Source organism: Microtus pennsylvanicus, chromosome 9 (assembly GCF_037038515.1).
Source record: "Microtus pennsylvanicus isolate mMicPen1 chromosome 9, mMicPen1.hap1, whole genome shotgun sequence".
Lineage (NCBI taxonomy): Eukaryota > Metazoa > Chordata > Mammalia > Rodentia > Cricetidae > Microtus > Microtus pennsylvanicus.
The window spans coordinates 106,874,454-106,891,108 of NC_134587.1; the positions used below are offsets into that span (position 1 = coordinate 106,874,454).

At 49.7% G+C, this 16,655-nt stretch overlaps 1 protein-coding gene across 2 annotated transcripts in view; it reads left to right on the top strand.

Moving 5' to 3' along the window:
- Positions 1-16,655, top strand: part of LOC142857882 (cytochrome P450 4F3) — a 48,485-nt gene that overhangs the window by 26,890 nt on the left and 4,940 nt on the right. Inside the window, exons 1-6 of one of the 2 annotated variants that reach the window (XM_075986958.1) lie at positions 5,888-6,085; positions 10,103-10,247; positions 11,395-11,448; positions 11,592-11,719; positions 12,985-13,106; positions 15,588-15,855. In XM_075986958.1, the coding sequence (XP_075843073.1) occupies positions 5,888-6,085; positions 10,103-10,247; positions 11,395-11,448; positions 11,592-11,719; positions 12,985-13,106; positions 15,588-15,855 (915 nt within the window). Of the gene's footprint in view, positions 1-5,887; positions 6,086-10,102; positions 10,248-11,394; positions 11,449-11,591; positions 11,720-12,984; positions 13,107-15,587; positions 15,856-16,655 lie in introns of those variants that run through there. The other variant, XM_075986957.1, reaches the window with a different exon arrangement.

A 16,655-nucleotide genomic window follows, 5' to 3' on the forward strand; every position in this document is an offset into this window, starting at 1 on the left:
ACACTGAGGGTAACAATGAATAAATAAGATCTCCTGAAACTGAGAAGCTTCTGTAAAGCAAAGGACACAGTCAACAAGACAAAACAGCAGCCTACAGAATGGGAAAAGATCTTCATCAACCCCACATTGGGCAGAAGGCTGATCTCAAAAAAAAATGAAGAATCAAAAACCTAGACATCAAAAGAATGAATAATCAATTAAAAACTGGGGTACAGACTTAAGCAGAAAACTCTCAACAGAGGACTCAAATGGCCGAATGACACTCAAGGAATTGCTCAATATCCTTAGTCATCAGATAAATGCAAATCAAAGCAACTCTGAGGTACCATCTTACACCTGTCAGAATGACCAAGATCAAAAACACTGATGACAGCTTATGCTGGAGAGGATGTGGAGTAAGGGGAGCACTCATCCATTGCTGGTGGAGAGCAAACTTGCACAGTTGCTTTGGAAATCAGAATGGTGATTTCTCAGAAAATTAGGAATCAATCTGCCTCAAGATCCAACAATACCACTAATGGACATATAACCAAAGGATGCTCAATCGTACCACAAGAACATTTGCTGAATTATTTGTCATAGCCAGAACATGGAAACAGCCTAGATGCCACTCAACCGAAGAATGGATAAGGAAAATGTGGTACATTTACACAATGGAGTACTACTCAGCAGTAAAAAATAATGATGTCTTAGCCCAGCGGTGGTGGCACACGCCTTTAATCCCAGCACTCGGGAGGCAGAGGCAGGCGGATCTCTGTGAGTTCGAGACCAGCCTGGTCTACAAGAGCTAGTTCCAGGACAGGCTCCAAAACCACAGAGAAACCCTGTCTCAAAAAAACAAACAAAAAAAATAATGATGTCTTGAAATTTGCAGGCAAACGGATGGATCTAGGGGAAAAAAAAACATATTGAATGAGGTAACCCAGACTCAGAAAGAAAAATATAATATGTACTCACTCATCAGTGGATTTTAGACATAAAGCAAAGGATAATCAGCCTACAGTCCACAACCCCACAGAACCTAGACAACAAAGAGGACCCTAAGAAAGAAACACATGGATCTGCCTAGAAAGCAGAAAAAAAACGAAATCTGAGTAAATTGGGAGCGTGGAGAGCATTGGGGAGGGTTGACAGGGAGAAGGGAGGAAAGGAAGGGGAATTGGAATAAATGTATTGCTCAATAAAAACAATTTTAAAAATAATGTGTTTCGTTAAGACACTCTTGTACACATATGTCATGTGTTTGATCATATTTACATCCTTGACCTTCGCTTCTATCATGTGAGTTTCAGGGTTCAAACTCAGGCTGTCAAGCTTTGTGGTAAGCAAACTTATCAGCTGAGCGATCTCCCTGGTCTGTCACCCTCTCTTGTACCCTCCCATCTCCAAAGATCTCCTTCCTTCCTTCCTTCCTCTTTCAGCCAGCACCACTTTCTACTGTCACATCCCTTTTTGACTTTTGAAAAATCAGTGAGTCATTTAGAGTTGCTTACAGGGACACAGGCATGCAGCCTACTTCTACAGGAAGTGTCCCCCACACACACTGAAGCTGCTAACTGCCAAGAGTTTCTTAGGTGAGGGTGAAAGCTCATGTTTTCTTAGGGAAGTAAATGGAAGCACACACAAATGGAGGCCTAGGTCGTGTTATGGATAGGGGACAATACTGCATGGATGCAGAGAAGCCACAGAGTGCTGGAAAAAAAATTATATGTATTTGTGTGTGAGAGAGCACACATGCCGTACCGCACATGTGGAGGTCAGAGGGCAACTGTGGCAGTTGATCCCAGGTTGTCAGGTTAGGTGGCAAGTGCCTGTACCACTGGGCCATCCTGTCAGCCCTAAACACTGGCTTTATAATTTCTGTGGAAAAAGGATCAAAGAGCCCAGCGGGGTGGCCCCTTTGAGTGCTTGGCATTTATGCCAAGATGCTGGGGCTTTCTGTATGAGTCTGGCCCTCAACTGTCCTGTGGGCTGCTGGGCCTTGGATTTTACTGCAGGGTGGGAATGCAGCCTTTTTGGCCTTAACCTGGGGCCGTGCAGCAATGCAGTGTGGTTTCTGTGTGGCTCCTTCCCCTTCCCCCACCACCGGAGGGGAAGTTGCTGCATGCCACTTATCTCTGCTCTGAGGGGAAGTGTGCAGAAGGTGGGTCGGTCCACCTGCTGCCCCGCACTCCTCCATACCACATGATGATGGGGACCTTGTATGTCTTATGTGTCCTGAGTCCAAGCCGCAGGCCAGGGATACTGTAGATGCTCAGTGGCCCACTAAAGTGGGTGTAACCTCACCTCTCCATCTTAAGGAAGACAGAGGCTCATGGGAGGCAAGCTACTTGTTTGAGTTTGCACAGTCAGCTTGGACTCAGTTCCAGTGAGCTTGGAAGTTATCTCCTTCTGACCGCTAAGGAAGAGAGGTGGGGTTCTAGTCAGCAGGTAGCATCTTTGAGAGTCTAAAAAGACCTCAGGATCCAGGCATGGTGGCACGCATGACTATAATCCTGGCACTCAGGAGTCTGAGGTAGCAAGATTGTGTGTGTGCATGCACGTGTGTGTGCATTTGTATGGGTATATAGGTGCATATGCACGTGTCCTTGCCTGTGTATGGAAGTTAGGGGACACCTCAGGCATCACTTGTCAGGATCACTCACTGGCCTGGAATTCTTCAGACAGGCTACGCTGGCCTCAAGGGTTCATCTGCCTTTATGCCTCAGTGTTAGGGCTACAGGCACATGCCGCCATGCCTGGACTTGTTTTTTAATGAAAATTCTATTTATTTACTCATTTATTTGTGGTGTGAACATGTGGAGGTCAGAAGACAACTTGTAGGAGTTGATTCTCACCTTCTAGGTCACAGGCTTGAAGCAGGCCATTGGGTGTGGGGCAAGTGACTTTCTGTATTCAGCCATCTCCCTGGCCCATGTCCAGCTTTTTCCAGAGGTGCTGGGACTCAAACTCAGGTAGCGCCTCATGCTCGCTGAGTAAGCACTCTTACCCACCGAGCCATCTCTCCCTCCATCTGTCTGTGGTTGATGGAGCTGCTGGAAGGGGCCTTGAGTCACTGGTCCCTTAGGCCACTGTGCCCTGGAATCTGCAGCCGCGGTTCATGGAGGCTGCCTGAAGAGGCCCTGAATCACTGGTCCCTTTGGCCACTGGGCCCTGGGATCTGCAGCCGCGGTTTATGGACGCTGCCTGAAGGGGCCCTGAGTCAGAGTCACAGTAGTTCAAGGCTTCCATGTGGAGCCAGGCCTGGCTTCCAGCCCTGGTTCCTGAAACCTTCATGATCTTGCACATTGGTGACCTCAGCACCTGTCAAAGACACAAGGACACGCTTGTGCTGCTGCCCCACCTCACACCTGTCCTCGGAGACTTTCTTTGTCTCTGTTGAAAAGTCGCCTCCTGGGCTGGAGAGATGGCTCAGCGGTTAATAGTATCGCCTGCTTTTCCAAAGGTCCTGAGTTCAATTCCCAGCAACCACATGGTGGCTCACAATCATCTGTAATGAGGTCTGGTGCCCTCTTCTGGCCTTCAGGCATACACACAGAAAGAATATTGTATACATAATAAATAAATAAATATTAAAAAAAAGAAAGAAAGAAAAGAAGGTCGCCTCCTGGGCTGGAGAGAAGGCTCAGAGGTGAAGAGCGCTGACAGCCTTTGCAGAGGACCCGCGTAAGCAAGGTTACAACTTCCTGCAGCTCGGGCAGCTCACAACTGCCTGCAGCTAGGGCAGCTCACAACTGCCTGCAACTCCAGCTGCGGGGCTCTGACCTCTGGACTCCTGCACTCACGTACAAACCCAGTCACAGACATTCGCGGACACAGTAACTACAAACAAAACCTTATAAAAAGCCGTGGCTGGGCTTACAGATGTGCGCTGTGCTTGTGGCTTTCTGTGTGGGTTCTGGGGATCTCAACTCCTTACAACCACCAGGCAGCTGAATTCCTGACTGATCTGTCTCCCCAAGCAGACTTATTTATTTATTTGATTGTATTTCTTCTTGTTGTTGCTTTTAATATATTTTATTTATTTATTTTTGTTTACAGAGTCTCGCTAGGTAGCTCACTATGTAAATCAGGCTAGCATTGAACTCATAAGATCTGTCTGCCTCTGCCTCCAGAGTGTTGGGATTAAATTCGTGAGCTGTGGTGGTTTAAATAAGAATTGCCCCCATAGGTGCATATATTTGAATGCTTAGTCACCAGGAAGTGTCACTATTTAAAAGGATTATAATAGTTTGGAGTTGTGGCCATGTTGGAGGAAGTACGTCCAGGTTTCAAAAGCCAGACCCAGTATCTCCCTCCCTCCCTCCCTCCCTCCCTCTCTCTCTCTCTCTCCCTCCCTCCCTCTCTGTCTCTCTCTCTCTCTCTCTCCCTCCCTCCCTCCCTCTCTGTCTCTCTCTCTCTCTCTCTCCCTCTCTTTCTCTCCCTGCTGCCTGTAGGATGTGAAGCTCTCAGAGCCATGTCTGCTGTCATGCTCTCCACCGTGATGATCATGGACTAACCTCTGAAACTGTCAGCAAGCCCCACTTAAAATGCTTTCTTTTAAACAAGCTGTCTCGGTCGTGGTGTTTCTTCACAGCAATGGAATCACCATGCTAGGCAAGACTTTATCTTAAATTGTGTGTTTGCGTCTCTGTGTAGGCCTGTGCTTGTGAGCGTGAGTGCCCAAGGAGGCCATAGGAAAGCTAAGATTACAGTACAGGTTTTCACTGTGGCCCACGCTGACCTTGAGCTACCTGCTTGGATGACAGGCACATGGCACTGTGACTCTGTTGCTGGCCACAACCACCCCCATCTGGCTGACTGGGCTGGAGGTGGCACTGGGGTGCAGACGGAGATATCTCCCTTACCTTCTTTCTCAGCAGAGCCAGGAGGGAGGAGGTGATTTTCTGGGAAGAGCATCCTGGGTATGGGAAGAGAAGCAAGAGGCCATTAAGGAGCCCCAAGTGGCTCCTGGTACAGGGCCATGTGATCCCAGCACTATAAATGTCCCTCCATTGACAGGACACTGTTCTCAGTGGGGTGAAACAGCACTGGAGGGGGAAAGTTATGAGCTTTAGGTTCTGACAAACCTGAGATTTTATTTTCTGAGCTGTGCAACTTGGATTAGACTCTTGCCCTCTCTGAGCTTCAGCTTGCTTTTTTTGTTGACTCTCAGGACTTAGTCCAGACTGCTCAGAGTGTGGAGGGAAACAGGCCTTGTGAGGATGCTGGGCACCTGAAGAAGGCAGAGAGTTCGTGTAGACTAGCCAGGGCACAGTGGGAGGACTTTCCTCACACTCTTACATGGAGCAGAGTCCCATAGTGTTGGCCAGCCTGTGTCCTCACCCTCTCCTTGGGGCTCCATCTCCACCCATCTGCCCACTGCTTCCTCTAAAGCCCCCACGTGAGAGGTATGAAATCCTGGGGACCCTGAGTGTGGGGTCCTGATTGGTTCCCCTCTGCTCCAGGCTGGCTCCGCCCCCATGAGGTGGCTACCTGGCTCAGCCCAGACTCCTCTAGCCAGTCCTGGTCAGGAGCCAGAGACAGTGAGAGAAGGACCTGGGGAACACAGTGCTCCTCAGAGAAGGTACCAGGCTAGGATGGGTGGGCTGAGGGGCCCTGGCCTGGGGTGGGAGGGGCTGGCTGTCCTAGGCTGGGTCAGCACAGGGGTCAGCATCAGGTCTTGATTTCTGGCCACCCGTGTATGACTAGGACTCAAACCAATATCTTCCTCCTGCATACTCTTCTCTTCCTTCATTTCTTCCTTCTCCATCTCATTCTCCTTCTGTTCTCCCTCTTCTCCTTGCCTTTCCCCTGCACTGCCCTGGGTCTCCCTACCTCCCCAGGCCTTATCTCCAACCCTTTCCCGTGCCTCAGGATCTCACCTTGTGTCCATTTGCCCTGCAGGATGCCACAGCTGAACCTGTCCTGGCAGGGCCTGGGGCCTGCAGTAGCCTCCCTGTGGCTGTTCCTACCCCTGGCTGGGGCCTCTTGCCTCCTGGCTTACATCCTGGTCCAGGGTTACACTGCCTATGAAACCTCTCAACGCCTTCGCTGTTTCCCTCAGCCTCCCACACGAAACTGGCTCTTAGGTCACCTGGGCCTGGTGAGTGCAGCAGTGAGGTGGGCCTGGGCTTTCAGGGTAGAAGGACTTGTGAGGAGGTTGGAATGGGCTCAGGGAGCTGTGAGCAGGGAAGAGTTGGGGTCTAGAACAGCAGAATGACATCATTCCAAGGAAAAGGTTCTGAGCCTTTTCCACCCTGCATCCATCTCTAGGGGTCTTCCCCACGGATGGCCACGCTGCAGGGCTCCCAGCATGCCCTCCACAGACTGAGGACCCTGGTGTTCTCAGGTTCTCTGTGCTGGGCTTAAAGCCTCCCGAGGGGAGATCAGGACCAGTCCCCTGCCTCTGTCATATCTTTTCAGCACATCTCTGGCCTCCCACTGGTCACAAAAATGAACTGCAATCCCACCCAGGCACACCCAGGACTTGGGGGGGAGGGGATGCTGGGAGAGCTCTGAGGTCTGATTTCCTGCCCCCTTCAGTGTCTTTCTCTTATGTCTGGCTTCTCTACTGAGATGTACCAATGAGCCCTGTTGCTCAATCTAGATATGAGCTTGTCACTGGCTTCCCCTTTCAGACTCCTTCCCAGAACCCATCCTCCACAACACACCTTCAGTGTTGACTTAGATCTGCTTTTCCCTCTGTGTGATTTGGTGACATTTGCTTTCCTTGTAAATGGCGTGGTGCCAGGGGTGCAGAAGTTCAGCTAGACCACAGGCTACTCTGCCAGACCCGGGTATCAGGAGATGACGGGTGAGAGCTGCCACCCTGTTGGAGACCTAGGGGTCACCTCGACTCTCTGGGGTCTGCCAAGGCTACAAGTTCCCCAATGCAGTCCTTCCTAGTGGAGGAGCCAGGGGCTACATGGGTGCCACACTGGCTTTTCCTGGGTGGATGTGGACAAGTGTGTATTCACCCCAACAGGGCATCCAAGTAGCAAGTCCGCTAGTGTCCAGCTTGGTGAGAACAATGGGTTTGTTAGGAGTTTTGACAGAGAATAGGGGAAGGCTTACTTATAGGATTATGGCTGATCCTCAAACAACTTATAAGGTCCCACCCATCCTGAGTGACAGAGTCATGGAAGCTGGACCACAGAGTCCCGACTTCAAAATCCTCCTTTTCCTGTGTACTCTAGCATATCCAAAGATACCGTCTCTCCAGACTCCAGCATATCCCAAGATATCACCTACTGCTGGGGGGAGAGTCCTAGCTGTAGTCCCGGAAGAGGGTCTCCTGACCCCCTCTCTGGACTCTAAAAATTCTATCACCATTACCATGGCTACTACTCTAGTGTTCTGCTGAGGTTGCCATGACTACCAGGAAACATTGGAAACGACATCCTGTTAGGCACAGATGGAAAAGTGCCATATAAAAATGGGCCCCCTAGACTATGGAGGGATATGTGATACCTTGGGGACAAGTCCTGAGACCACACTATCTCCCCATGTCAGTTCCCTCTTGTGGTTGCCTCTGATGCTGGGACTGCATGAGAAAATCCACCTTCCAAAGCCAGGGTGGACATGGTGCTGGCAAGAGACTTGGGGGAAGCATGAACTAACTGCTGCTTAGCCAGGACAAGCTTTGACAGCTCATGCATTTCCACCGTCCAGACTCCTGATGCCTGTCTTCCTTGGGGTCTCATGAGCCCCTCCCCAGAGGGAATGTTTCAATTTAGAGGAAACTGTCATATTTTAGACATAGTTTAGAGGAAACTGCTACGTATACCAACCCTGCCCATGTTGAACGCCCAGAGCCCATCCGGTGACACTGGTTTGAAGTTCCTGGAAACTCCAGGAGGCAGGGTAGAGTTGGAAGACATAGGCCACCAGGGATGGGCTCTTGGGGTATCTTGTCCTCTGTCCTTTTTTATCTCTCTTTGATTCGTCCATGTGAGGTAAAGAAGTCCCCTACCATAGCTGCTATTGCTGCAATGTGAAACATCAAGTTGGTGGGTTGAGCAGTCATGGACCGGATGCTCTGAAACCTGGAGTAGAGCGAGTCTTCCTCCTTTCACTCACAGGTTCACAGACACAACTAACACACAGTCATAGGGGTTCTGGAGGAGTCTGATGAGAATTCAGACAGTAATGGCTGCACTTAGAAATAATGGCTGTGCCCATGAGGTAATGGCTGTGTTCCTAAGGTAATGGCTGTGCCCAGGAGGTAATGATTGTGCCCATGAGGTAATGATTGTGCCCATGAGGTAATGATTGTGCCCATGAGGTAATGGCTGTGTTCGTAAGGTAATGGCTGTGCCCAGGAGGTAATGGCTGTGCCCAGGAGGTAATGATTGTGCCCATGAGGTAATGGCTGTGCCCAGGAGGTAATGATTGTGCCCATGAGGTAATGGCTGTGCCCATGAGGTAATAATTGTGCCTATGAGGTAATGGCTGTGCCCAGGAGGTAATGACTGTGCTCATGAGTCTTTTTTTTAATGTTTTCTTTATTATTTATTATCTATACAGTATTCTGCCTGCATGTACACCTGCAGACCAGAAGAGGGCATCAGATCTCATTACAGATGGTTGTGAGCCACCATGTGGTTGCTGGGAATTGAACTCAGGACTTTGAAAGAACAGTCAGTGATCTTATCCTCTGAGCCTTCTCTCCATCCAACTCATGAATCTTTAAATGGGAAAAACCACTGAGCTCGTAGTTGGAGTAGAGCCTACCTGTTCTATGGAATTTTCCTCCAAACTGCAACATTTCTTCCTAACTGAAACATTTTCTCCAGAAAGGAAAGGGGGCAAAGCACCTCAGGAGGAATAGAAGTTTAGGAGATTCTTGGGGATCTTAACCCAACAATTTAAAAAGGGGTAAACATTTGCTGAAGAGAGACTGACCAGACCAACTGCACACAGAAAGATATTCTGACTGTGGAGTTGCCTGTGAGCTGCATAGAGAGCTCCAGTGAGCTTTATTTTTCAGAAACTTTCTGGGGTGGGGTGCAGTCTACAGCCAGCGACCCCATGGCTTTTCAAGTGGGGCTCCTCATCAGAGAGTCACTCATCTGGTAGGTCAGCCTGTTGAACACTAGTTGTCACCTACTGTATACTCTGATGGCCTCCAGCAACCCCAGCACTCGGGAGGTGCAGCAGCTGGGTCCCCAGAGCTCTTTGTCTCACCAGTGAGCCTCAGGTCAGTGAGAGATTCTGTCTCAAGAAAACAAAGTTGGGCTGGTGAGATGACTCATCAGGTAAAGGTGCTGGCTGCCAAGCCTGGTGATTTGAGTTCAATTCCTGGGACCCCACATGGTGGAAGGAGAGAACCAACTCCTGCAAGTTGTCTTCTGACCTCCACAATATATACCATAGCACATGACCCTATAGTGATGAGGCAAGCAGGCCTGCTTTTCATCCCGCTCAGCTCCCACACGGCTAGCTTAGCCCTGGAAATAACACAGAAACTGTATTCATTTAAACACTGCCTGGTCCATTAGTTCTAGCCTCTTATTGGCTAGCTCTCACATCTTGATTAACCCATTTCTATTAATCTGTGCTTACCACAATGTCGTGGCTTACTGGGGAGATTCTAACCTACGTCCATCTCGGGCTGGAGCTTCATGGCGTCTTCCCGACTCTACTTTCTTCCTCCCAGAATTCTGTTCTGTCTTCCCCACATGCCTATGTTCTGACCTATCAGGCCAAGCAGTTTTCTTTATTAATTAACCAATGAAAACAAACAGATAGATAGAAGACCCTCCTACATCATGACCCCACCAACAAACAGAATGTGATAAAAAATATTTGTAAAAACATTTCAAATTGTGTGGTACCTGAGGTTGACCTCTGGCCTCCATACTCTCACGTACATGATCATGTGCACATGTGCACACACACAAACATGCACACATAGATAAAATACAGTGTTTAGGATCCGAAGTGAGGATATGTCTTCTCTCCCAGGACTGAGGATGGGGCTGGGGGCACCTGGGCAGGGCTCAGCCGTGTGAATAAAGTCCTGGATGGAATCCCTGGGACTCCCAGTGCCTCCCCACCCTATGTGTTCTCTCTGGCAACCCAGAGAAGCAAACACTGGGCGAGTCCTTTTCTTCTACAGATCAAGGCCTCGGAAGAAGGGCTCCTGTACATCCAGAGCCTGGTGCGAACCTTCAGGGATGTATGCTGCTGGTGGGTGGGGCCGTGGCAACCTGTCGTCCGCATATTCCACCCTGCCTTCATCAAGCCCGTGCTCTTGGCTTCAGGTAGACACCATGCTGGTCCCAGCTTGCACACCCGTGAGTCTCAGGTGACCTCAGTGCAGCCAGGAAGGACTGCGGTAGGAATGTCTCTGCTGCAGCTTCCTTCAAACCCACCCGACTCACCTGTGGGCATTTCGATGGCCTCCATCTTTGTAGTGTGTGTTGTTATCGGGCTGCGCCTGGTTCTCACCTGGGTTTATATGACAATGGTTTCTCTGGGGACACAGACAATTGGGACATGTTGGCTTCTCACTGGCACTTGTCTAAGGTGTTGGAAGCAACAGTCTTTTTTTTTTTTCCTGGAGAGTCTGAAGTCTGGGACCAGGAGTTTTCGGGGCTATGACTGAGACCTTTTGAGAAAAATCTGAGTAATGCTGAGGCCTGTTTAGGTCACATCAGGGAAGTTAATTTTATTATTTTTGCTTGTATTTAGTGTGTGCATATGTGTGTGTGCCACAGAGCAAGTGTGGCAGTCAGGGGACACCTGTAGGAGTCATTTCTCTTCCACTATGTGGCTCTCAGGAATTGAACTCAGGTCATCAGGCTTGGTGGCAGGCACCTTTACTTGCTGAGCATCTCACTGCTCCCAAAATGAACTTTTACCCTCTAGAACTATATTTTCCTAAACACTATGTTTTATTTTATTTCATTTTATTTTCATTATGTAGCTCTGACTAGCTTGGAACTTATGCAGACCAGGCTAGCCTGGAACTCACAGAGATCCACCAGCTTTTCTCTCCATAACCCCAGGGTTAAAGGCATGCTCCCCCATGCCTGGCCCAGAAATGGACTTTCAAATCACACCTGGAGCCTGCCAATGGGGAGTGCTGAGGTGTGCTCGTCACAGTTAGGGCAGGTCATGTTAGCCTATGTGTGTCTCTGTCACGTGGCTGTGTCAGGAGATAGCAGCACGTGCTGGAGCGGACAGGAGCACTGGGTCTCTGCAAAGGTCTGCAGAATGGGATGCTGTGCTTAGCAGGGCAAACATGCTCAACCACGCAGTAGCGTGTAAAGGCGTGCTACAGTCTGTGTCACAGCAGGCTGGGTCCCCTCTGTCTGCTGCGGCTGCATGTCTGGCCTCTCTTCTCTCCCTCCCTCCCTGCCCTCCCTCCTGCCATGGCTCCTGATGGTTGGTGCCTGTTCCCATCAGCTTCAGTTGCTCCCAAGGACGCCGTCTTCTACAGCTTCCTGAAGCCCTGGCTGGGTGAGTACGTGAGGAGCGGGGGAACGCCCCTGGGGGCCGGGGGAAAGTGCTGCCCTGGCTGGGTGAGTACGTGAGGAGCGGGGAACGCCCCTGGGGGCCGGGGGAAAGTGCTGTCCTTGCCCACTGCCGCTCTGCTCCATTAGGAGATGGTCTCTTGATGAGCACTGGTGACAAGTGGAGCCGCCACCGTCGCATGCTGACACCTGCCTTCCATTTCAACATCCTGAAGCCGTATGTAAAGATTTTCAAGGACAGCACCAACATCATGCACGTGAGTTCCTGGAGCCCAGGCCCATAGCTGAACCCCCGGGGAGGAAGAGCTATAGACAGACCTGGTCTCCGGTCCTTGCCTCAGATGGAGGCTGTGATAAAAGACCCTACTGGAAGCGACTTTAGGGAGGAGATCTCTTTGCCTCACACTCCACAGTTTGCAGAGTCACGGTGGCAGAAGCGTGAGGCAGCTGGTCCCATTGCGTAGTCAGGAAGCAGAGAGGGATGAAAGTGGGCGCTCAGATCACTTTCTCCTTTTGTACAGCCAAGGAGCCCAGCTGGGGCGGCCCACTTTTAAGATGGACAATCAAGTTTAGTTTACCTGTGTGTACATGCATGTACACCTGTGTGCATGTGCATCTGTGTGTGCATGTATACCTGTGTGCATATGCATGCATTTGTGTGTATATGCATGTACACCTGTGTGTGCATGTATACCTGTGTGTGCGTGTACTCTTGTGTGTGTGCATGTATACTATGTGTATGCACATACATCTGTGTGTATGCATGTACACCTGTTTGTGTGAGCATACACCTGTGTGTATACACCTGTGTTTGCATGTACACCTGTGTGTGTGCACATGTATACCTGTGTGCATGCATGCAGTGGCGATCAGAGATCGACTTTGGGTATCATTCCTTAGTTGCCATCTATCTTGCTTTTTTGACATAGGGTCTCTTGTTGCCTGGAATTCACCAATTAGTCTAAACTGGCTAGCCATTGAGCCCTAGGAACCCTCCAGTCTCCACCTCTCTGGGAATAGGATTACAGATACATACCACCATGACCACTGTTTTTTTCACATGGGTTCTGAGAATTGAACTCAGAACCTCATGCTAGGATGGCAAGCACCTTTCTGACTGAGCCACCTCATCAGAACCCAGAGATATGTTTTAAATAAATCTATAACACTGAGGATCCAGAAAGCTAACACTGGCTGAACACCTCGCGTGCCAAACATGGTCACACATGCCAATTCTGTAATAGCCGCTGTCTGTTTTTACTTTCACAACCTTGTGAAGTAGACGGTGCTGCTGCGCAATAAGGGTGACCCTGGAGGTCTGACCTATCCGGGAGCTTGTTCAAGTCCACCCAGGCAAAGATGTGAGCTAGACATGGTGGAGAATGAGTTCCGTCTTGTTTTGGCACACAGCAAATCAGATTAAATCAGATGCTGTTTCAAGAGGTTCCTTTTTGTTGGCTGGGGTTGGGAAGAGGTTCAAAGTCCCAAGGTCCAGCCCATTTCTGTTGCCTTCTCTGACCAGGCGAAGTGGCAGTGCCTAGCCTCCAAGGGAAGTGCCCGTCTGGACATGTTTGAACACATCAGCCTCATGACCCTGGACAGTCTGCAGAAGTGTGTCTTCAGCTTCAACAGCAATTGCCAGGAGTGAGTCCCTGGCCTGGCCTGGGGCCGTGACCCATAGACACAAGGGAGGGGGGACTGGAAGGGAGAGAGTGAGCAATGCATGGTGTGGGAATGCAGGGCCTGCACCCAGCAGTGAGGACGCATCTTGGAGATGAGGGTGTCTGGGGAGGTGGTGGCCCAGTTCTAAGGACCAGGAAAAGTTGGCCAAGTGATGTGAACTTCATTATGATATTTCAAGAAAACCATTGAGGGTGTTTAAGTTTGCAGTAGTCAGATTGCTCCCACTGTAACAAAATATCTGGGACAATTTCCATCAAGAGAAGAATTGTTTGCAGCCAGGATTTCAGAGGCTTCAGTCAGTTGGCTCCTGTGATGAGGCAGTATCTCAAAGTCGGAGCATGGAGAAGAAAGAGGAGGCTTTTCAAAGTAAAGAGAGAGATAGTGGAGGGGCTCATCGGTCCCCACCTGGGGTTACAGTTCCTGGGGTATTGAAGGCTTGCTGTGTGACATGATTCTTGAGGAGATGTAAACAAATATCTACTCATCCCAGGTAGGGAACCTGTGACAGATCAAAGGATACCTCAAAAGTCCAACTTGGTGAACCAATGAGTTCCATAGGGGTCACTTACAGAAGCAGAAATGACTCACAGACAGCTGCATCACCAAAGCCCACACAGCAGGGCTGACAGTTCACAAAGCTGGAAGCTCGGAGCTCTCTGCAGCCCTACAGGTCAGAGGGCCTCCTCTCTCCAGGAGTCCTTACTAATGTAATGTTGGAGAAGGGTGGGCCTTGTGAACCTGGTGAATTTCAGGAATTACCTGAGACTAGCTGTTTACTTCCTGAGTCTTAAAGAATCTTGCTCCAGCAGGGAATGTTTCAACTCAGAGGAGAGTATAGTACAATAAGGCAGTTAATGGAAACAGAGAGATACTTTCTTCAGTGGTGTAACCACTGGTAAGTGGTGCACACTCCTGCAAATAACTCTAATCAAACTCACTGAGTCACCAGTGATACCAATTAGTAATTATAGACATGGGAGTGGAAAGAAGACAAGTGGGGAAGAGGAAGGGGAGGGACCTGGGTGGTGGAGGAGGAAGGGGAGAAGCCTGGGCGGAGGAGGAAGGGGAGGAGTCAAGTATCCACACTGTACTCTGGGACATAGAGGCAGCTCACACAGACTCAATAAAGGACAGGAGATGGACAAGAGTCTCAGGGCTCTTTCCTGTGGTGGATTAACTGACTTTTTCCCTGGAACAGTCAACCAAACACTTCTTCCCCTAAGGTGGGCACTCAGAATAGACCAAAGTCCACCTCTGTAAGACCAATGAGTACTGAGGCAAAGACACAGCTCTCACCCAAAGGGGAGAAAAAACCGCTTATTCTGGAGCCAAATATGAGTGACAGTGGCCCTGAAGTTGACTCAGGTTTCTCCAAACTCTGTTTCAGCATGGTCAGAGTTAGAAGACAACAGAAGGAAGTCATAGATTGGGGAGTGTGCAGAGTTGGTTCAGGGTTAAGAGCACTTGTTGGTCATGTGTAGGGCCCAGGTTCAGTTCCATCCCCACCAGAGTAGCTCACAGCCATCTGTAGCTCCAGTTCTAGGGGTCCTGCTTTGGCCTCTGTGGGCACTAGGCATGTATGCGGTGCACATGTATACACGCAGGCAAAGCACTCACACATAAAATAAAATAAATAAGTTTAAAGATATTTAAAATCATAAATCAAGGCACTTTAAAAATGCATGGAAGGAAACATCAGGTCGGTAGGTTAATGCAGATTGGGGATGTCCAATGTGGGCTCAGGAGTCATCTGACGACACACTTAGCCTTTGTTGGTTGCTGGGAACTATGGTTTTGTTAAGTTACTGCATTTGAAAAAGTTTCACTTGTTAGTCACAAGTCACAGAGACAGGCAAGAAATGATGACTGTTACGGGGCTAAAGACAGTCCAGGCTATAGTTAGATTCTGCACCTGAAGCATTCCAGGTCTCCACAGTTCCTGAAGTTCTAATCAGCGAAGCAGCCTTGCAGAGGCTCAAGATCAAGTGCAGTTCCTCCTAGGAACGCCTGTCACAAGGCTTTCTGGACATACAACGCACAGTAGAAGGGTTACTTCTAGGAGCTACACCGTCACCAAGACCTTCCTCATCGCGGATGGTGACCTCACGGATGTACATGGAGTCCCACTTTCTAGATAACTTGTGGCAGGTGGTAGGAGACAGAGAGAAATAGTTGGAGTTGGAGGTGAGGGTCTCCTGACCCTCCTTTCCTCCATCTACTGAGAGGCACTAATAGGTCTGATACTATCACCAGAGACCTGGGTACCACTGTATTGTTCTGATCTAGTTACCATGGCTCCTGGGTAAAGTCCAAGGTGGCATCAAGAGTAAACACAGGCTTCTAGCTTCTCCATCCCCATGGGCAGCAGCTCCTGGCTGCTGACATGTTTCTCAGTGTTCATGTATGTTAAAGCTTCACCTCCTCTATGCCGACACCCTCCAGGAAGCCTAGTGAGTACATTGCTGCCATCTTGGAACTTAGTGCCTTAGTGGCCAGAAGGCACCAGAAGCTGCATCTGCATGTGGACCTGCTCTATCACCTCACCCGGGACGGGATGCGCTTCCGGAAGGCCTGCCGTCTGGTGCACGACTTTACCGATACTGTCATCCAGGAGAGGCGTCGCACCCTTCCTGATCAGAGTGAAGATGATGATGTCCTCAAGGCCAAGGCCAAGACTTTGGACTTCATTGATGTGCTGTTGTTGAGTAAGGTGGGTTCCTTAAGGGAAGCAGTTGTCTGGGGCTGGGATAACAAAGCTGAGCATGTTCTGTCCTTACTATGTCCTGGACCCTATGCAGCCTCCACTCACCACTGGAACCTGGCCCTGAGCCCTTCACCACCAGGCGAACTAAAGTGTCTGGAACCGTGCTTGGGTATCTACATCCATTGAGTCACCTCAGACTAGAGAGGGGCTCTAGGCACAGGAAGGCTGTTCTTGACTTCCCAACTATGGGTCTTTGCACATAACATGTACAAAGGGTGGGAAGGAGAGACCCTGAATACCAGCCATGACAGCTCTCCTCATCCCCATTTGCCACACTCAGACCCAACACCCCAGACCCCTAGACTCACATGGGCATGTGTGAGAAAGGAATAAAACCCAAGGTAATATACCATTGATATTGTCATGTCAAAGTAGAAAGGGTTAGAACCCTTCAGGAGAGACCCAGCCACGGTGGGTGTGTAGCACTTGCTAACATAGCCAGGGGCAGAGTCTTGCACAGACCAGTGGACAGTGAGAGCTGATTTCTCCTCTCCTTTGGGGCTAGGGACAGGGATCAGTTGATATAGTACTTGACTAGCATGCACAAGGCCCTGGGTTCCATCCCAGCACTTTGTAAACAGGACATGGTGGTCCCTCCCTGTCATCCCAGCATTCATGTGTTGGAGGCAGGCCGGTCAGAGGTTCAAGACTATCCTTGCCTACAGAGTGAGTCTAATGTCAGTCTGGGTTACATGAGACCCAGTCTTACAAAGAATTGAGGGAAAGAAAAGAGATGGATCTTAATG